This window comes from Chiloscyllium plagiosum, unplaced genomic scaffold (genome assembly GCF_037043375.1).
Source record: "Chiloscyllium plagiosum isolate Xiang-an unplaced genomic scaffold, Cpla_swu_hap1 HiC_scaffold_50, whole genome shotgun sequence".
Lineage (NCBI taxonomy): Eukaryota > Metazoa > Chordata > Chondrichthyes > Orectolobiformes > Hemiscylliidae > Chiloscyllium > Chiloscyllium plagiosum.
Window position 1 is genome coordinate 53,977,046 of NW_028270188.1, and position 21,421 is coordinate 53,998,466.

At 55.2% G+C, this 21,421-nt stretch overlaps 1 protein-coding gene across 1 annotated transcript; it reads right to left on the reverse strand.

Moving 5' to 3' along the window:
• Window positions 1-1,165: 1,165 nt before the first annotated feature.
• On the reverse strand, window positions 1,166-18,329 carry LOC122544755 (histone-lysine N-methyltransferase SETDB1-like). Its single transcript, XM_087985113.1, is given in 8 exon segments — window positions 1,166-1,288; window positions 1,290-1,372; window positions 6,270-6,539; window positions 7,172-7,295; window positions 8,320-8,402; window positions 11,339-11,508; window positions 13,315-13,524; window positions 18,084-18,329. Coding segments are annotated over 7 exon segments (1,056 nt in total). The 5' UTR covers window positions 13,518-13,524; window positions 18,084-18,329.
• Between the last annotated feature and the right edge of the window lie 3,092 nt (window positions 18,330-21,421).

The window sequence follows — 21,421 nt, forward strand, 5'->3', positions numbered from 1 at the left end:
AACCTGCACATCCCTGGGCACTATGGGACAATTTAGCGTGGCCAATCCACCCTAACCTGCACATCCCTGGGCACTACGGGACAATTTAGCGGATGGGAATTCCAAAAGACACTCAACATTTCGAGAGGATAGAAAAAGGCAGAGGGAATTCTGCCTTCCTTACCTGGATTCAAGTTGCCCCTCGGTACCTTTCAAATCTTGCTTGCCTCGCTTTCAACCTATGGCCCCTAGTTTTGAACTCTACCCTCGGGAAAAGGCACCCCCTTATCTATGCCACTCTCTAAGGTCACCCCTCAACCTTTTACGCTCCAGGGGAAAAAAAAAGTCCCAGACCTCCCCTTATAACTCAAACCCTTCAGTCCTGGCAACATCCTTGTTAAGTTAGGGGGTGATCCGTATGCCGGGGGACATGGTTTATACAGGTACTGTTTACAACACTGAAAAGATAAACTCGGACAGGGACACTAATAGGAATGGTTTAGGAGGGACATGGGCTGAAAGCAGGCAAACAAGACGAGTTTAATTTGGCAAAGTTGATTGGCATGGACGAGTTGGACTGAAGGGTCTGTTTCCATGTTGTATGATTCGGAGGTTTATGAAATCATGATGGATAAGGCGAGGAGCAAGGTTCCTTTCCCTCAGACTGGGGGGGGGGGGGGGGGGGGGGGGGGGGGGTGTTCAAAACTAGAGGGCATAACGTTTAGGGGAGAGAAGAGTGCTTTGAAAAAAAAACTAAACAACATGGGAGCAACTTTTTTGTTTAAAAAAGATAGAGAGTGTGGTTTGTGTGTGGAATGAGCTGCCAGAGGAAGTGGCTGATGTGGGGATGGTTGCAATGGCATTTGGATAAGTGCATGGACAGGAAAGGTTTGGTGGAATCTGCAGGCGGGTGGGATGAGTTTAGTTCGGGATGACGGTCGGCTTGGTTGGACCGAGGGGGCTGTTCCCCCCGCTCTGTGACTGGGCCTACAGCGATGGCGGGGGGGGGAGGGGGGGGGGGTGAACTCTTACACCGCCCTGCGAAACCGACACCCAGGGCGACCGGCGGAGGAGGGGGACAGGCACAAACCTTTCCACGGCTCGGGAAACCCAACGGCCAAAAGGTGGGGATGGGTGCCGGCGGCGCGGCTTGGGGGGGAACGGTCTCTCGGCCATCGCGGCTTCCTTACCGAGTCTTGTTCTTGTTGTTGGGAGTTTCAGCCACAATGCCGGCGTACAGCCACACCGAGTTGCCGTCCTTGTACTTGGCGACCACTCTGCTCCCCACCATCAGGCGGTCAGCAGCGGGGGTGGTAGTCGTAGGCAACGTGGTTCCCTGACAGCAGGCTCTTGCCCTTGTTGTCGAACTTGACCTTGTACTTGTTCGCGTTGCCTGGTCAAAGAGGTTGAAAACAAAACGTGCAAAAGACCAATCAGACTGGGGAGCACGGCCCACAGAGCCTTCGGCCCAATCCGTCCGTGCCAACCATCCCACCTGCCCACTCCTGCCCCAAATCCCTTCCCCACTCATGTACTTCCCAAATGTCTTTTAAACGTTGCTACGGTGTCAGCATCCACCACTTGCTCTGGAAGCCCATTCCACCCACAAACTACCCTGTGTAAAGAAATTGCCCTATTCAAATCTTTCTCCTCTCACCTTAAAGACGCGCTCTTCAAATCCCCCATCCGAGGGAAAAGACAGCGACCGTTTGCTCGATCTACACCCCTCCTTATTTTATCAGCCTCTAAAAGGTCACCTCGCAACCTCCCACATTCCAGTGAAATACATCCCTGCCTTTCTTTATAACTCAAACTCTCCCAAGTGTCAGAGCTGTGCAGCACGGAAACAGACCCTTCAATCCAACTTATGCATGCCGACCCAGATATCCCAGCCTGATCTCGTTCCATTTGCCAGCGTTTGGCTCATTTCCCTCCAAACCCTTCCTATTCATGTCCCCAGCCAGATGCCTTTTAAATGCTGTCATTGCACCAGCCTCCACCACTTCCTTTGGCAGCTCATTCCACACACGCACCACCCTTTGTGTGAAAATGTTACCTCTCAAGTCCCTTTTATATCTTTCCCCTCTCACCCTAAACCTATGCTCATCTAATTCTGGACTCCCCAACCCCAGAGAAAAGACCTTGGGTATTTATCCTATCCATGCACCTCATGGTTTTATAAACCTCTATAAGGTCACCCCTCAGCCTCCAACGCTCCAGGGAAAACAGCCCCAGACTATTCAACCTCTCCCTGTAACTCAAACCCTCCAACCCTGGTAAATCTCTTCTGAGCCCTCTCCGGTTTAATAATCTCCTTCCTGTAACAGGGTGACCAGAACTGGACACAGTTCTCCAGACGAGGCCTCACCAATGTCCTGTACAACCCCAACATGACGTCCCCAACTCAAGGTCTGAGCAATGAAGGCAAGTTTGCTAAACACCTTCTGACCAACGCTGCCTGCCTCTGATGCAAACTTAAGATTTATGCACTGAACCCCTAGGTCTCTGTTTGATAACACTACCCCAGGGCCCTACTTTTAACTGTATAAACCCTATCCTTGCTTGTTTTACCAAAATGCAACACCTCGCATTTATTCAAACTCTACTCCATCTGTTATTTTTACGTCTGTCCCTTTCCGTTTCATTTCGAAGCATTCAATCAAGATTGTGAAACGAGTTAGTGTGAATTCTCTTGCAGTGTGGGTCTTGCGGTTTTCTTTCATTCATCGGGACAGTCTTTGCTTGTGGGGTAGTGTGACCGAGCGCCGGATTAAGCCAGCATTACTTGCGTGCACATTGACTTCAGGCTTTTGGCCTGGAAAACATCAGGTTTTTTGCCTCCTTCCCCAGTAAACATGGAGGACGAGGCGCGACACCGCACCAGATCAAGGGCAGTCGCAGAGGTCTACAGCATGGAAACAGGCCCTTCGGTCCAACTTGTTCATGCCGTTACAACTAATCTCGGCCCATGTCCCTCCACACTTCACTCATCCACGTACCTGCCTAAATCTTCCTTAAATTGCACCCGCCTCCACCACTACTGTTTCAGACACTCACTACCCTGTGAGAGAAAAACTCCCCTCTCTGGACCCTTCTGTATATCTCCCCTCTCACCTTAACCCTATGCCCTCCAGTTTTAGACTCTGGGAAAAGCTGGCCATTATTCACGAGATTGTATATATCTCGGTAAGGTCACCCCACAGTCTCCGACACTCCAGGAGGAGAAAAGTCCCACCCTGTCCTTACAACACAAGCCTTCCAGTCCACGTAGCATCCTAGTAAATTTTCTCTGCAGCCTTTCGAGTTGAATAATATCCTTTCTGTGTTAGGGTGAGCAGAACTGCACGCAGTACTGCAAACGTGGCCTCACCAACATCTTGTTCAGCTGCAAGAGCTCTGAAACTCAGTGCTCTGACCCACGAAAGCACGCGTGCTGAAAGCTTTCTTCACCATCCTGCCTACCTGCGACCCCACTTTCAAGGAGCTATGAACCTGTCCCCTTAGATCTCTTTGCAGAGAGTGAGGGACTGCAGATGCTGGAGGTCAGAGTTGAAGGGCGTGGTGCTGGAAAAGCACAGCTGGTCAGGCAGCACCCGAGGAGCGGGAGAGTCGACATGTCGGCCATAAGCCTGATAAAGCTCCACACACTTCGCCCCGAGATCTCTTTGTTCTATAATGCTCCCCAGGGCCCCACTATCAACTCTGTAAAAGTCCTGCCCTGGTTTGACTAGCCAAAATGCCAGCACCTCACAATTATCAAAATTAAACTCCACCCGCCACTCCTCAGCCCACGATACTGTTGGACTCTTTGAGAAACTTCTTCACAGTCCACTACACCACCAACTTTAGCAGCATCTGCAAACTTACTAACCACGCCTCCTATGCTCACATCCAAGTCATTTGTATAACTGACAAAAAACAGTGGACTCGCACCGATCCCACTGGTCACAGGCCTCCAGCCTGAACAACAACACTCCCCCACCACCCTCCATCTTATACCTTCAAGGCAATTTTGTCTCCAATTGGCGAGCACTCCCTGGATTTGATCTTACTCAATAACCTACCATGTGATAAAGTCCAAGTAGACAACGCCTATGTCGGCGCTGCTCTCATCTACTTTTTGGTCACCCCTTCAAACGTTTTAAAATCAAGCTTACGAGACATGATTTCCCACGCACAAAGCCGTGCTGACTGTCCCAAATGAGTCCTTGCCTCTCCAGATACCTGTAGATTCGGTGTGTCAGTGAGGGTCTGAGATCAGAATGCAGGCCAAAGTAACGAGTTGTAGTCAGGAGCAACCACTCAATGCATGCAAACCTAGGCAGGGATAAAATGGCTTCCTCGTGCAAATAACATGACAAAATGGCTTCCAGGCTGCAAATGGACAATTCTGCTCAAAGCTGCATAAATGGTTTTTAACCCTGTTACAACGCTGAACTAACCACCGTCGGTCTCAACAGAGATTAGCAGACAATGCTTCCTTTGCAGCATAGAAATAACTAGACTAGATAAGACATTACTGGCCACCCTCACTGACCTTAGAGTCAAAACTCGGTTCATGAGATAAGAATGGCTTAAGTTTGGGAAAACAAGGTTGGTTCCAATTGGGAAGTATCATTGGGCTAAGTTGCTGTCAATAAAAGTCATTTCATTAGCATTGTTTGGTAATCGTTTGGATGTGCTCTACGATTATGCTCTGTACTTCTCTCTCAAAAAAAAGGTATAAAAAAGTCTTTGTTTTAAGCGTAGTTTCTGAGTTACATGGAAGTGTTTAATCTGTTACTGGAGAACCTGCACCCAGCCGAGATTGAACCAAGTGTGAAATCTTACAGAACCAGACCGAATTGCTAGTGTTTATTGACCGAACGCAGATCAGGGAAACCCCACCCCCTGCAGGGGATCCAGATTTATGGGCGGCACAGTGATTAGCACTGCTGCCTCACAGGGTCCCAGGTTCGATTCCAGCCTCTGTGCAAACCCCATACAGTCACCCTTTCTTCCAGGGTGTCTGCGTGGGATTGCTCTGGGTGCTCCAGTTCCCTCCCACAGTCCAAAGGTGTGCAGGTTAGGGTGGATTGGCTATGCTAAATTGTCCCATAGTGCCCAGGGATGTGCAGGTTAGGGTGGATTGGCCATGCTAAATTGTCCCATAGTGTCCAGGGGTGTGCAGGTTAGGGTGGATTGGCCATGCTAAATTGTCCCATAGTGTCCAGGGGTGTGCAGGTTAGGGTGGGTTGGCCATGCTAAATTGTCCCGTAGTGCCCAGGGATGTGCAGGTTAGGGTGGATTGGCCATGCTAAATTGTCCCATAGTGTCCAGGGGTGTGCAGGTTAGGGTGGATTGGCCATGCTAAATTGTCCCATAGTGTCCAGGGGTGTGCAGGTTAGGGTGGGTTGGCCATGCTAAATTGTCCCGTAGTGCCCAGGGATGTGCAGGTTAGGGTGGATTGGCCATGCTAAATTGTCCCGTAGTGTCCAGGGCTGTGCAGGTTAGGGTGGATTGGCCATGCTAAATTGTCCCGTAGTGCCCAGGGATGTGCAGGTTAGGGTGGATTGGCCATGGGAAATTGTTCCATAGTGCCCAGGGATGTGCAGGTTAGGGTGGATTGGCCATGCTAAATTGTCCCGTAGTGCCCAGGGATGTGCAGGTTAGGGTGGATTGGCCATGGGAAATTGTTCTGCAGTGTTAGGTGCATTAGTCAGAGGGAAACGGGTCTGGGTGGGTTACTCTTCGGAGGATCAGTGTGGACTTGTTGGGCCGAAGGGCCTGTTTCCACACTGTAGGGAATCTAATCTAATCTTCATCAGAATCCCCTCTAACAACTTACCCACTACAGACGTTAGGCTCACTGGACTGGAGCTCCCCAGGCACTTCCCTGTAGCCCCTCTTAACAAACAGGCACATTAGCCACCTCCCAATCTTCGGTCACTTCACCCACGGCTGTCAATGATGCAAATATCTCCGCTGGGGCCCCCGCAATTTCCTCCCTGGCCCCCAACAAAGTCCTGGGCTACACTTCCTTGGATCTTAGTGAGTTTTAAGACTTACAGCGCCTCCGCCCTGTAATGGAAGGGAGTCACGCCGTGACTGGGCGTCAAGGGGAAAGCAGTCACGATGTCACGTGTGTGCCAAGGCAAATAGATGGCTCGGCCTTCGATGGGTGGCGAACGCTTGAAGGCTGTTCTGGTGATGCCAAGGAAGCCTTTGCTCAAACATTAACGTCGTGGACACCAACAACAGAATGGAGAAGGGAAAAAAAAATCACGTGACTGGTAAAGTGTGCCACTTACCTGTGGTCACGATGGCAATGAGCACCCCTTTATGCCAGGTTTTGGTGCGCTTCTTGCCCAGAATCCGCATGCCCTTAAAGAGGTCGCCGTCCTTCACCACCTCGCCATCTTCCACGACGGAGGTGGCCGCCTGAGGCGGGTTGGCAGCGGGGGGCTGTGGGGCAGCCAGGCGAGCCGGGCGCAGGTGGGTGCTGCAGGTGGACGACAGGGTGCTGGCGGGCGAAGACGGCACAGAGAAGGCCAGCCCGGACTGCCCGCTCTTCTCGGTCTCTAGGGGCGACCAAAAGACGGGACGTTTAAGGCAATCACTCCCGACGATGAGTGCTTCAGTGCACACAATCTAAACCGACAACGCCAGAGGGGGAGCGTGCGGGCAATGCCAGAACGCCAGCGGGAGCACAGGAAACGCAAGGCGCACGCGGGAAACGCCAGAGTGCCAAAGGGAGACAGCAACGCCAGAGCACCAGAGGGAGCAGGCGGGCAACGCCAGAGTGCCAAAGGGAGAGAGCAACGCCAGAGCACCAGAGGGAGCAGGCGGGCAACGCCAGAGTGCCAGAGGAAGTGCATGGGCAACGCCAGAGGGAGCGCGCGGGCAATGCCAAGGGAGAATACAGCTGGGTGCAAATAGTGACAGAGAACAGGAGGGCAGCAGAGTGCTCCTCAGCGTGCCAAGGTTGACCATTCTCCCTCAAGCAGCGGCTCTGGAAACATTGATTATTTCCAATCGGCCGCATGGCAGTTTGCCGGAGGAGTCTGCACGCCAACCGCCGTCCGTTGCCTGACGTGGCAACAGCCAACACTTGCGAACCAACAAGCCATGCTCCGGGGCAGTGAAGCAGCTTGCTGGGAGGAGGTTCTGTGAGGGGGTGGGGGGGGGGGGCTGCTGATACGGTGAAACCAACCTGCTGCCGTGGTCGTGGCTCGGAGCAGGCACACCGAGGCGGGCGGCGGCTTCCTGGAGACGGCCTCCACAAACTTCTGAACGTCCCGGGCAGACTTCCGCATCGCGGCCATGGCATCGCGCAGCTTTGGTGGGGGGAAATGGAGAACAAGGCGAGAGAGCAAACAGGCGGGCATTAAAACACAACATGTCATCCCGAGCAAGTCGCAGGACAGACCCCTGACGGTGACTCCGGCCTTCTCCCACGCTCTCCCAACTGCCCCTTGGCCTACCCAGCAATGCTCAGTCTTCCACAGGCAAGCAGTCCGTTGACGAACTGAGCTCGGAATGCGCTAGGTGGATGAAGCTTCGAGTTATCAAGTTCCACAGCACGGAAACAGACCCTTCGGCCCAACTCGTCCGTGCCGACCCAGATATCCAAACCTAATCCAGTCCTATTTGCCAGCACTTGCCCCATATCCCTCCAAACCCTTCCTATCCATGTCCCCCATCCAGATGCCTTTTAAACATGGTCATTGTACCAGCCTCCCCCACTTCCTCTGGCAGCCCATTCCACACACACACCACCCTCTCTGTGAAAACATTGCCCCTTTAAACCCCCTCTTACCTTAAACTTACACCCTCTACCTGTGAACTTCCCTACCCTGGGGGGAGGGAGAATAAAAAAAGACCTTGGCTATTCACCCGATCCATGCCCCTCATGATTTTATAAGGTCACCCCCTCAGTCTCAATCCCTTTTGGGGGAAGGGGGGGGGGGGGCAGGCCAGTGTTACCATCACCTGTTCCTCCTTCACTCATCAGGATCTATGCAAGAATGCCAAGTCTCACATGGACACGACAACTGACTCCGGCAGGAGCTAAGATGCTGGGGGTTGGCCGTCCACTCCTTGACTCTCTGGGGAGCCACCGAGTCAGTGCCTCGGTTCCTCGCAGCTTACCTTGCTGTGAGGGGGCGAGGTTTGGCATTCTTGCCATTGTCCTGACGATCATACCCTGTACGAGAACTGCTTCTCCAGGTGGGGGTGGGGGGTGAAACTTGCATAACCCTGCTCCGTAGGCACTGGCCAGGTTCAGGGGCTCAGACAAGAAAGGGGGGGGGGGGGGGGTGCCATCGATCCCCAGGAAGGACAGTGACCGGAGGAACTCACCAAGGACGGCTCGCGGGTGATCTTGCTCAGGGCAGTCACGGTCGACGTGGTGGACGCTGGGGCAGCGGCTCGTCCCGTCTCCACTGTTGAGAAGAGAGAGTTTGTTTGCTCAGTAAACTGACACCAAATACCAAGCTGGCCACGAGAAAATGAACAGTGATGGGACAGGGAGGCTGAGCTGCAGAGTCCCGGTGAACAGGAGAGACAACGGTTTACCAGAACATTTGGAAAGGCTGAGGATGGTTTAGCCTGTGAGCACAACGTTGGTGAAAGAAATTAAGGAACAACCCCTTATCTCTGTCACCCCCCTCCAGCCCCCCACACCCCCTCCCCATCTCTGTAACCCCCACCACCCTCACCCCATCATAGTGATGTACAGCATGGAAACAAGCCCTTCGGCCCAACTCGTTGGTGCCAACCCAGATACCCTAACCTAAATCTAGTCCCATTTGCCAGCACTTGGCCGATATCCCTCCAAACCCTTCCTATTCACCTCCCCATCCAGATGCCTTTTAAATGCTGTCATTGTACCAGCCCCCACCACTTCCTCTGGCAGCTCGTTCCTTTTCGAGAAAGGGTTCTCCGTAACCACCCGGTGTGTTTTTTTGGTAAAATCTTCCAGTTCCTATCAGCGGAGCTCAGGATTCCGTCGGCTTTACCCTCTATTTTCTCAGCTGGTCCTACGCCCTCAAACATTTGGTCGCGCACTTCCTTTCGAATCTCACCCCCCCCCCCCACAACGCCCTCGTCTTTTATACTTTTCCCGCCTCTTCGCTCCGCGTCGCCTTGGCGATAATTCCGGGCGTGGGGAGGGAGCGGTGATGTCTCTGGACCGGTAATCCAGAACATTAGCCTGACGCACCGAGGGCTTGTGTTAGAATCCCACCTCAGCGGAAGGTGGGACGAGAAAAGCAACGCGGTATTTCAGAAGCTGGCTGTCATCGGGATCACCAATGGGGAGGGAAACCTGCCCCCCCCCCGCCCCCTTTGCGCACTCTGCCCTCCACATGACTCCCGGCATGGCGTCAACTTGCAAACAGCCCTCTGGGCAAGTAGAGATGGGTATTAGGGTGGACGCTGGGAATTTGTTTCTGTCAGACGGGGAGACTAGGACCCGTGGGCACAGCCTTAGAATTAGTGGGGGCCCATTTAAAAACGGAAATGAGAAGACATGTCTTCGGCCAGAGTGGTGGGCCTGTGGAATTCATTGTCATGGAGCACAGAGGTGGCGGGGACATTGAAGGCAGAGATTGATAAATTCTTAATCTCGCAAGGAATTAAGGGATACAGGGGAGAGTGCGGGTAAGTGGTGTTGAAATGCCCAGGAGAAAGGGAGGGCTGCAGATCAGAGCTGAAATTGTGTTGCTGGAAAAGCGCAGCAGGTCAGGCAGCATCCAAGGAGCAGGAGAATCAACGTTTGGGGTATAAGCCCTTCTTCACGAATGTCATGATTAAATGGCAGAGTGGACTCGATAGGCCAAATAGCCTTCCTTCCACTCCTGTGTCTTCTGGCCTAATAACTGGTCAGCTAGCAACACCCAGATCCCATGTATGAGTTCGTTTCTAAAAAAAAAAAAACAAATGCCACTTCTCTGCCCACATTCTCGCAGTCGGTCGCTACCATTCCTTTCAATTTGTCTCTCAGAAGCTCAGCCAACAGTGGCTGCGGAGAGAGAAAAACAGAGAGTTTAACATCTCGAGTCTGGTCTGGCTGCTCTTCAGAAAGGGATGCGACACGTTAACGCCAACACGGCCAGACTGCCTGGGCATCTCCAACATGTGCGGTGTCGCAGGTCAACGGCAGAGCGGCAATGGCGCCTTTTGCCTTTATTGGTCAGAGCATCGAGTACAGGAGTTGGGAGGCCATGTAGCAGCTGTATGGGACATGGGTGAGGCTACGGTTGGATTGCTGTGTGCAATTCTGGTCTCCCTGCTGTACAACAGGTGTTGTGAAACTTGAGAGGGTGTGGAAAAGGTTGACGAGGATGTGGAAAGGTCTGAGCTACAGGGTGAGGCTGAACAAGCCGGGACTGTTTTCCCTGGAGCGTCGGAGGCTGACCTTCTAGAAATTTATAAAATCATGAGGGGGCATGGATAGGGTAAATAGCCAAGGGGTGGGTGGGGTCCAGAAGTAGAGGGGCATGGGCTCAGGGTGAGAGGGGAAAGAGACCGGAGGGGCAACTTTTTCACACAGAGGGTGGTACGTGTATGGAATGAGCTGCCAGAGGAAGTGGTGGAGGCTGGTACAATGACAGCATTTAAAAGAAGGTGTCGATGGTCGTCATGATTTGGAGATGCCGGTGGTGGACTGGGGTGTACAAAGTTAAAAATCACACCACACCAGGTTATAGTCCAACAGGTTTAATTGGAAGCACTAGCTTTCAAAGCGCTGCTCCTTCATCAGGTGGCTGTCCGAAAGCTAGTGTGCTTCCAATTAAACCTGTTGGACTATAACCTGGCGTGGTGTGATTTTTAAACATTGAAAAGACATCTGGATGGGGACGTGAACAGGAAGGGTTTAGAGGGGAAATGAGCCAAATGGGACTGGATGAATGGAGGATATCTGGAGGACGTGGACCAGTTGGGCCAAAGGGTTTGTTTCAGATTGCCAGCGTCCGCAGTCATTCGCTTTCAAATGAAGCCAGGTCCCCGACACAGATCAGGAAAAGCGGGGCGCTGAGACAGCGTCCATGGGAAGCCCCTGCATACTGCCCTATGGTCTGTGAAACAGGGGCGCGACAGGAGCAGGGGGGGGGGGGGGGGGGGAGCGCAGATCGAAAGCGCTGTGACGAGAAGCCGACCAGCCTTGGATCAGGATGCTGGTGAGGCCTTTCAGGCAGAGGGGTGGATGCGGGTATAGTTACAACCTTTACAAGATATTTGGATAAAGTACATGATTAGGAAAGGGATACGAGCCAGGAGCAAGCAGGTGGGTACTAGTTTATAGTGTGGGATTACGGTCTGCACGGACTGGTTGGGCCGAAGGGTCTGTTTCCAGGCTGCAGGGAGCAGCACCTACCGGGTTCCACGGCCATCACATCGTCGTCGTCATCGTCGTCCAGGATCTCGATCACTTCGGACACCTTGGCGCTGTCCTTCCCCGTTCCTTCCTCGGTGGAGGCCTCCTCATACTGCAGGCCCAGGTTGTTGTACAGGTCCTTCACCATTAACTCGCACACGTCCACCGACCTGGGGGCACACAAAGCCAGGGCACCAGTGAGAACCCCCAACACAACCCCAAGATGCAATTTCACCCCCCACTCTTGGAAGGCCTGGAGGGAGGGGGAGAAAGTGGGGGGTGCTCAAGAGACAGAGAGAGAGAAAGAGGGTGATCATGTGAGAGAGAGGGAGAGAAAAACAGAGGGGGAAATGGCGCGCGAGACAAGAGGGAGCGCGCGAGACAAGAGGGAGCGCGCGAGACAAGAGGGAGCGCGCGAGACAAGAGGGAGCGCGCGAGACAAGAGGGAGCGCGCGAGACAAGAGGGAGCGCGCGAGACAAGAGGGAGCGCGCGAGACAAGAGGGAGCGCGCGAGACAAGAGGGAGCGCGCGAGACAAGAGGGAGCGCGCGAGACAAGAGGGAGCGCGCGAGACAAGAGGGAGCGCGCGAGACAAGAGGGAGCGCGCGAGACAAGAGGGAGCGCGCGAGACAAGAGGGAGCGCGCGAGACAAGAGGGAGCGCGCGAGACAAGAGGGAGCGCGCGAGACAAGAGGGAGCGCGCGAGACAAGAGGGAGCGCGCGAGACAAGAGGGAGCGCGCGAGACAAGAGGGAGCGCGCGAGACAAGAGGGAGCGCGCGAGACAAGAGGGAGCGCGCGAGACAAGAGGGAGCGCGCGAGACAAGAGGGAGCGCGCGAGACAAGAGGGAGCGCGCGAGACAAGAGGGAGCGCGCGAGACAAGAGGGAGCGCGCGAGACAAGAGGGAGCGCGCGAGACAAGAGGGAGCGCGCGAGACAAGAGGGAGCGCGCGAGACAAGAGGGAGCGCGCGAGACAAGAGGGAGCGCGCGAGACAAGAGGGAGCGCGCGAGACAAGAGGGAGCGCGCGAGACAAGAGGGAGCGCGCGAGACAAGAGGGAGCGCGCGAGACAAGAGGGAGCGCGCGAGACAAGAGGGAGCGCGCGAGACAAGAGGGAGCGCGCGAGACAAGAGGGAGCGCGCGAGACAAGAGGGAGCGCGCGAGACAAGAGGGAGCGCGCGAGACAAGAGGGAGCGCGCGAGACAAGAGGGAGCGCGCGAGACAAGAGGGAGCGCGCGAGACAAGAGGGAGCGCGCGAGACAAGAGGGAGCGCGCGAGACAAGAGGGAGCGCGCGAGACAAGAGGGAGCGCGCGAGACAAGAGGGAGCGCGCGAGACAAGAGGGAGCGCGCGAGACAAGAGGGAGCGCGCGAGACAAGAGGGAGCGCGCGAGACAAGAGGGAGCGCGCGAGACAAGAGGGAGCGCGCGAGACAAGAGGGAGCGCGCGAGACAAGAGGGAGCGCGCGAGACAAGAGGGAGCGCGCGAGACAAGAGGGAGCGCGCGAGACAAGAGGGAGCGCGCGAGACAAGAGGGAGAGAGAGAAAAAGAGAGAAATAAAGAAAAAAAAAGAGAGAGAGAGAGACGAAAAAGAGAGGGGGCTCACGCATGAGAGAAAGAGAGCACGTACGTGAGAGAGAGACACGAAAAAGAGAGGAGGATCGCGCGAGGGAGAAAAAAAGAGAAGGGGATCGTGTGAGAGAGAGAGAGAGAGAGAGAGAAAAAGAGACGGGGAAATCAGGAGAGAGAGAGGGGGATCGCACGACAAAGAAAGAGAGAGAGAGAGAGATCACACGCAAGAGAGAGAGCGAAAAAGAGAGGGGGGAATCACGTGTGTGCAAGAGAGAGAAGGAGAGGGGGGGATCACGCGAGAGAGACAGAGGGAGGAGGATCGCGAGAGAGAGAGGGGGGGAACAAAGAGGAGGGGAATGGGCGAGGGGAAAGTGGCAGGGGGTGTCGGGGTCAGGGGGGGCTCTGATGACCTGGACGCGTCTTCGAAGAGCCCGTCGACGTGAGCCATCTCGGCCTCCTTTTTCTCCACCCAGGTCTCCAGCTCCTGCAGGGCAGCACGCCGCTGCTTCAGCAGGTCCACCTTCTCCAGCTCTTGGTCAATCCACTCCCGGATCTCATCCATCGAAAGGCCCAGCTCTTCCACTGCCAAGTCCATGGTCTCAGCAGACGCCATGGCTGTCCTGCTGGAGGACACAGGAGAGCATGCATTAACAGTGCGACAAAGCTTTGTGAGGTGGGGAAGGGGGTGACACAAGAACGCCCCCCCCCCGCCCAAGAGTTAACACACCACGCGGGGGATGCCACCCACCCCTCAACGTAGCTTATTGTGCCAGAACAAGGGCTCAAGATGATACAAAGGAGATCGTTTCACCGAATCATAACACCCCGCAAGGTGGAAGCAGGTCATCTGGCGGGCCAAGTCCAAACCAACCCTCCGAGGAGCACCCTGCCAAGACCCAACTCCAAACCCTGCCACCTCCACCCCTTCATACGTGCAAGCAGCATTTCACATCGCCAATCCACCCTAACCTGCACATCCCTGGACACTACGGGTCAATTTAGCATGGGGAGAAAGCGAGGACTGCAGATGCTGGAGATCAGAGCTGAAAATGTGTTGCTGGAAAAACGCAGCAGGTCAGGCAGCATCCAAAGAGCAGGAGAATCGACGTTTCGGGCATGAGCCCTTCTTCAGGAATGAGGAAAGTTTGTCCAGCAGGCTAAGATAAAAGGTAGGGAGGAGGGACTTGGGGGAGGGGCGTTGGAAATGCGATAGGTGGAGGGAGGTCAAGGTGAGGGTGATAGGCCGGAGTGGGGCTGGGGGTGGCGAGGTCAGGGAGAAGATTGCAGGTTAGGAAGGCGGTGCTGAGTTCGAGGGTTGGGACTGAGACAAGGTGGGGGGGGGGATGAGGAAACTGGAGAAATCTGAGTTCGTCCCTTGTGGTTGGAGGGTTCCTAGGCGGAAGATGAGGCGCTCTTCCTCCAACTGTCGTGTTGCTATGGTCTGGCGATGGAGGAGTCCAAGGACCTGCATGTCCTTGGTGGAGTGGGAGGGGGAGTTGAAGTGTTGAGCCACAGGGTGGTTGGGTTGGTTGGTCCGGGTGTCCCAGAGGTGTTCTCTGAAACGTTCCGCAAGCGGATGCAATAAATGATGTGTGTGGAGGTGCAGGTGAATTTGTGGCGGATATGGAAGGATCCCTCGGGGCCTTGGAGGGGAGTAAGGGCGGAGGTGTGGGCGCAAGTTTTGCATTTCTTGCGGTTGCAGGGGAAGGTGCTGGAAGTGGAAGTTGGGTTGGTGGGGGGTGTGGACCTGACGAGGGAGTCACGGAGGGAGTGGCCTTTTCGGAACGCTGATAGGGGAGGGGAGGGAAATATATCCCTGGTGGTGGGGTCCGTTTGGAGGTAGCGGAAATGACGGCAGATGATACGCTGTATATGGAGGTTGGTGGGGTGGTAGGTGAGGACCAGTGGGGTTCTGTCCTGGAGGCGGTTGGAGGGGCGGGGCGCAAGGGCGGAGGAGCGGGAAGTGGAAGAGATGCGGTGGAGGGCACCGTCGACCATGTCGGGGGGGAAATTGCGGTCTTTGAAGAAGGAGGCCGTCTGGGTTGTACGGTATTGGAACTGGTCCTCCTGGGAGCAGATGCGGCGGAGTCGAAGGAATTGGGAGAATGGGATGGTGTTTTTACAGGGGGCAGGATGGGAGGAGGTGTAGTCCAGGTAGCTGTGGGAGTCGGTCGGTTTGTAGTAGATGTCCGTGTTGATTCGGTCGCCCGAGATAGATACGGAAAGGTCTAGGAAGGGGAGGGAGGAGTCTGAGACGGTCCAGGTGAATTTGAGGTCAGGGTGGAAGGTGTTAGTAAAGTGGGTGAACTGTTCAACCTCCTCGTGGGAGCACGAGGCAGCGCCGATACAGTCATCGATGTAGCGGAGGAAAGGGTGGGGGGTGGTGCCAGCATAGCTGCGGAAGATGGACTGTTCCACATATCCTACGAAGAGGCAGGCATAGCTGGGGCCCATACGGGTGCCCATGGCTACTCCTTTGGTTTGGAGGAAGTGGGAGGATTGGAAAGAGAAGTTGTTCAGGGTGAGGACCAGTTCAATCAGTCGAAGGAGGGTGTTGGTGGAAGCGTACTGGTTGGTACGGTGGGAAAGGAAGAAGCGTACGAAGAGGCAGGCATAGCTGGGGCCCATGCGGGTGCCCATGGCTACTCCTTACGAAGAGGCAGGCATAGCTGTGGATATGTGGAACAGTCCATCTTCAGCAGCTATACTGGCACCATCCCCCACCTTTTCCTCCGCTACATCGATGATTGTATTGGTGCTACCTCGTGCTCCCACGACAAGGTTGAACAGTTCATCCAAGTTACTAACACGCCGACCTCAAATTCACCTGGACAGTCTCAGACTCCTCCCTCCCCTTCCTAGACCTTTCCGTATCTATCTCGGGCAACCGACTCAACACGGACATTTACTACAAACTGACCGACTCCCACAGCTACCTGGACTACACCTCCTCCCACCCTGCCCCCTGTAAAAACGCCATCCCATATTCCCAATTCCTTCGCCTCCGCCACATCTGCTCCAGGAGGACCAGTTCCAATACCGTACAACCCAGATGGCCACCTTCTTCAAGGACCGCAATTTCCCCCCCGACATGGTCGACGATGCCCTCCACCGCATCTCCTCCACTTCCCGCTCCTCCGCCCTTGAACCCCACCCCTCCAACCGCCACCAGGACAGAACCCCACTGGTCCTCACCTCCCACCCCACCAACCTCCGGATACATCATATCATCCTCCGTCACTTCCGCCACCTCCAACAGACCCCACCACTAGGGGTATATTTCCCTCCCCACCCCTAGCAGCGTTCCGGAGAGACCACTCCCTCCGCAACTCCCGCGTCAGGTCCACACCCCCAACAACCCAACCTCCACTCCCAGCACCTTCCCCTGCAACCGCAAGAAATGCAAAACTTGTGCCCACGCCTCCCCCCTTACCTCCCTCCAAGGGATCCTTCCATATCCACCACAGATTCACCTGCACCTCCACACGCATCATTTACTGCATCCGCTGCACCCGATGTGGCCTCCTCTATATTGGGGAGACAGGCCGCCGACTTGCGGAACGTTTCGGGGAACACCTCTGGGACACCCCGACCAACCAACCCAACCACCCCGTGGCTCAACACTTCAACTCCCCCTCCCACTCCACCAAGGACATGCAGGTCCTTGGACTCCTCCATCGCCAGACCCTGACCACACGACACCTGGATGAAGAGCGCCACCATCTTCCACCTAGGAACCCTCCAACCACACAGGATGAATGTAGATTTCTCCAGCTTCCTCATTTCCCCCCCCCCCCCACCATCTTATCTCAGTCCCAACCCTCAGATTCAGCACCGCCCTCTTGACCTGCAATCGTCTTCCCGACCTCTCCGCCCACCCCCCACCCTTCTCCGGCCTATCACCCTCACCTCCTTCCACCTCTCGTATTCCCAGTGCCCCTCCCCCAAATTCCCTCCCCCCTACTCTTTATCTCAGCCCGCTTGGCACACCAAAGCCTCATTCCTGAAGAAGGACTTCTGCCCGAAATGTCGATTCTCCTGCTCCTCGGATGCTGCCTGGCCTGCAGTGTTTTTCCAGCACCACATTTTTCAACCATGGCCAATCCACCCTAACCTGCACATCCCTGGACACTACGGGACAATTTAGCATAGCCAATCCACCCTAACCCACACATCTTTGGAAACCAGAGCGCCTGAAAGAAATCCACGCAGACTCCACACGGAGTCACCCGAGGGTAGATTCATACCCAGGCACAGGGAGACAGTAGTGCTAACCACTGAGCCACTGTGTTGCCCCTTTCAGACAGAGATGACAAATTAGCCACAGTCACATTTAAATGAAGGCACAGGCTCTATGGGTCAGATATACCAGTCATACTCCTATTTCAACATCTCCAAGGGCAGGGTCTGCCGAGGTGGAGCCATGAACTCGCCAAGGCACAATTATAACAGGGGGCTTTCTGAGATGGTCCAGCATGAAGTACAACCCACTCTGTTTCTCAATAATAGCTTATTCACAGGAGCCAGCATTGCATAGGGCTACCAGCGAGAGAGAGAGCACAAGAGCTCAAGGGTGAGAAAGAAAGTGGGAGTGGGAAGGAGAAGGGAGTGGGAAGGAGAAGGGAGTGGGAAGGAGAAGGGAGTGGGAAGGAGAAGGGAGTGGGAAGGAGAAGGGAGTGGGAAGGAGAAGGGAGTGGGAAGGAGAAGGGAGTGGGAAGGAGAAGGGAGTGGGAAGGAGAAGGGAGTGGGAAGGAGAAGGGAGTGGGAAGGAGAAGGGAGTGGGAAGGAGAAGGGAGTGGGAAGGAGAAGGGAGTGGGAAGGAGAAGGGAGTGGGAAGGAGAAGGGAGTGGGAAGGAGAAGGGAGTGGGAAGGAGAAAAGAGAAAAAGGGCAGAAAAAGAGGAAGGGGGGGGTGGTAAGGATTAAAAAGAGAAAGAAAGAGAAGGGGAGAATAGGGGAGGGCTGAGAACTACATTCCCCAGAATGCTCCGCGGGCGCGCAGGCGCGCTGAGCAGCGGCCAGCCCCCCTCGCGCAGGCGCAGTGCTCCGGGAGCCGACACTCCGAGGGAATTTTGAAAGAAAAAATGTGAAGAAAATAAGAAACGGGCGGAGGAGAGAGGCAGAAGCACGGCGTCGGGGGAGCGTGGTGTCGAGAGAGGCCGACGAGCGGAAGCTTCTCACCCCGTCCTGCAGGCCGTGAGGCCTGACCCGGCTGCGAATCACTGAAGGCCGCGGCTTCTTTTCAATCTCCTTTATCTGCCCTCGCTCTCCTTCCCCTAACGTGTGATTCCTGCAAACTGCGGTGGGACGGCTACATCCTTTTTAATTGAAATGCATCACCTTTCTGACCCCCCCCCCAGACAGATTTTGTTTGGAGAAAAAAAAACCGTTTCTGATGCTTTCTACCCAGCGCTGCACGCCCCCTCGCCTGCAAAACCCACCTTGGACCGGGATTGGCCAGCGGCGCTGCCGAGCCCCGCGATTGACGGGGATGCCGACCAATCGACCGTGGGTCCGCGCACGATTGACGGGCCGTCCGTCCAATTGGGTGAGGGTCCAACCCCCCCAACAAGCGCACGGCCTCTGATTGATGATTGTGCGGACGGTTCAAAGTGGGAGTCCCGCCTTCCGGTCGATTGATCGGCAGTGGGAATCCCCCAATGAGGTGGGGTCCCACCCACTGCGTGCAGGTTTTAGACGGGAGTCACATCCAATGGGCCGCGGTCCCGCCTTTCAGTTCCCTGATGGACGGCGTGATTAGCCAATGAGATGAGGTCCCACCCCAGATTGCGCGCCTTTTGGACGAAGCCACGTCCAATGGAATGTGGACCCGCCTTGCAGTCACCGGATCGACGGCGTCAATAACCAATGAGGTGAGGACCCGCTGACGGGATGGTATCCCCGTCCAATGGATTGCGGTCACGCCCCCTACTCGCCTGATGGACAGCGGCAATACCAAATGAGATGAGGTACCACCGACAGCTCGCGTCTGTTTGACAGGAGCCCGGTCCAATGGATTGCGAGCTCCCGCCCCCTCCCTTGACAACCTGCTGATCGGCATCGGGAATACGCAATGAGGTGAAGTCCCACCCATCGGGTGGGGGGGGCATGTATTTGATGGGAGTCCCGTCCAATGGGATCTCTTGATTCCCTTGATCGACGGGCGGACTGTCCACTGAAGGAAGACCCCACCCACTTGCTGAACGTTTCAGGGAACAGCCTCTGGGACACCTGCACCAACCAACCCAGCACTTTGACTCCCCCTCCCCCTCCTCACCCATCCACTCCCTCCTCCCCCCTCCCCCTCCCCCCTCACCCTCACCCCTCACCCTCACCCTCCCCCTCCTCCAAGGGCCATGCAGGTCCTTGGCCTCCTCCATCGCCAGACCATGGCCACACACGACGCCTGGAGGACCAGCGCCTCGGACCCCTCCAACCCCACGGGATGAATGCAGATTTCTCCAGCTTCCTCGTCCCCCCGACCCCCCACCCCACCACCTTTTCTCAGTCCCAACCCCCGCATTCAGCACCGCCCTCTTGACCTGATATCGTCTACCCGACCTTTACCCCCCCCCCCGCTTCTCCGACCTATCACCCTCACCTCCTTCCATTCCCAGCGCCGCCCCCCCGCCCCAAATTCCTTCCCCCTCCCCCCCCCCCTTCTCTGGCCTATCACCCTCACCTCCTTCCATTCCCAGCGCCGCCCCCCCCCTCCCTGCCCCAAATTCCTTCCCCCTCTCCCCCCCCCCTTCTCCGGCCTATCACCCACACCTCCTTCCATTCCCAGCGCCGCCCCCCCCCCCCTCGCCCCAAATTCCTTCCCCCTCCCCCCCTTCTCCGTCCTATCACCCTCACCTCCTTCCATTCCCAGCGCCACCCCTCCCCGCCCCAAATTCCTTCCCCCCGCCCCACCCCCCCAACCCTTTATCTCAGCCCGCTTGGCAACACCAGCCTCAATCCTGATGAAGGGCTCATGCCCGAAACGTCGACTCTCCTGCTCCTCGGACGCTGCCTGGCCTGCTGCGCTTTTCCAGCACCGCACTTTTCAACTCTGGTAGCTCCAGCGTCTGCAGCCCTCACTTTCTCCTTCTAAGGCACATTACCAAACAGGATTCGACACAGGGTCACATTAGGGGATAGGAAATACGGAGTGACCAAAAGCTTAGTCCAACGGGGCATCTTAAAGGAGAGAGAGCATTCAAAAGGTACAGCCCACCACTAGAGCAGCAACGGAAATATGGGGCAGATCCCACTACTCTCTGACTTTTTGGACCAGCAACAGAGTTGTACTCTGACATAATCGACTACCTCAACTCCTGAAGAACGGCTTATGCCTGAAACGTCGTTTCTCCTGCTCCTTTGATGCTGCCTGACCTGCTGCGCTTTTCCAGCAACACATTTTTAAGCTCTGATCCCCAGCATCTGCAGTCCTCACTTCCTCCTACCTCAATTCCTGGCCTACATCCCATGCGACCATTACCGTCAACCTTTCTGACTGGAAGGATGTTATGAAGCGGGAGTGGGTTCAGAAGAGATTTAACAAGATGTTTCCGTGAATGTAGGCTTTGGGTTATAAGTAGAGGCTGGGAGTTCTCTAACTAGAAGGTTGAGGGGTGACCTTAAAGAAGTTTAGAAAATCACGAGGCCCATTAATAAAGTGTGCTCTCCCGAGGATGGGGCATTTCAAGAGTAGGGGGCACATTTTTAAGGTGAGAGGAGAACGATTTGAAAAAGGGGCAATTTGTTTTTACACAGAAAGTAATTCATATGTGGGATGAGCTTCCAGAGGATGTGGGCGCAGTTGCAATGTTGGAAAGACGTTTGGATAAAGTTCCTGAATAGGAAATGTTTCGAGAGATATGGGCCACGCACAGACAAGTGGGGATAATGGTCAGCATGGACTGGTTGAACCGAAGGGTCTGTTTCCATGTTGTTTGACTCCATGGGGAGACGGGCAGCATCAGGAGGTGGACAGAGGAGTAGATATGGAATCCGGACAGTGTGGAAACAGGCCATTCGGCCCCACCAGTCTACACCGACCCTCCGAAGAGTAACCCGCCCAGACCCATTCCCTGACATTTCCCCCTGACTAATACATCTAACCTGCACATCCCTGGGTACTATGGGACAATTTAGCGTGGCCAATCCACCCTAACCTGCACATCCCTGGGCACTATGAGATAATTTAGCATGGCCAATCCATCCTAACCTGCACATCCCTGGGCACTATGAGATAATTTAGCGTGGCCAATCCACCCTAACCTGCACATCCCTGGGCACTATGAGATAATTTAGCATGGCCAATCCATCCTAACCTGCACATCCCTGGGCACAATGAGATAATTTAGCATGGCTAATCCACCCTAACCTGCACATCCCTGGGCACTACGGGACAATTTAGCATGGCCAATCCACCCTAACTTGCACATCCCTGGGCACGACGGGACAATTTAGCATGGCCAATCCACCCTAACTTGCACATCCCTGGGCACTACGGGACAATTTAGCATGGCCAATCC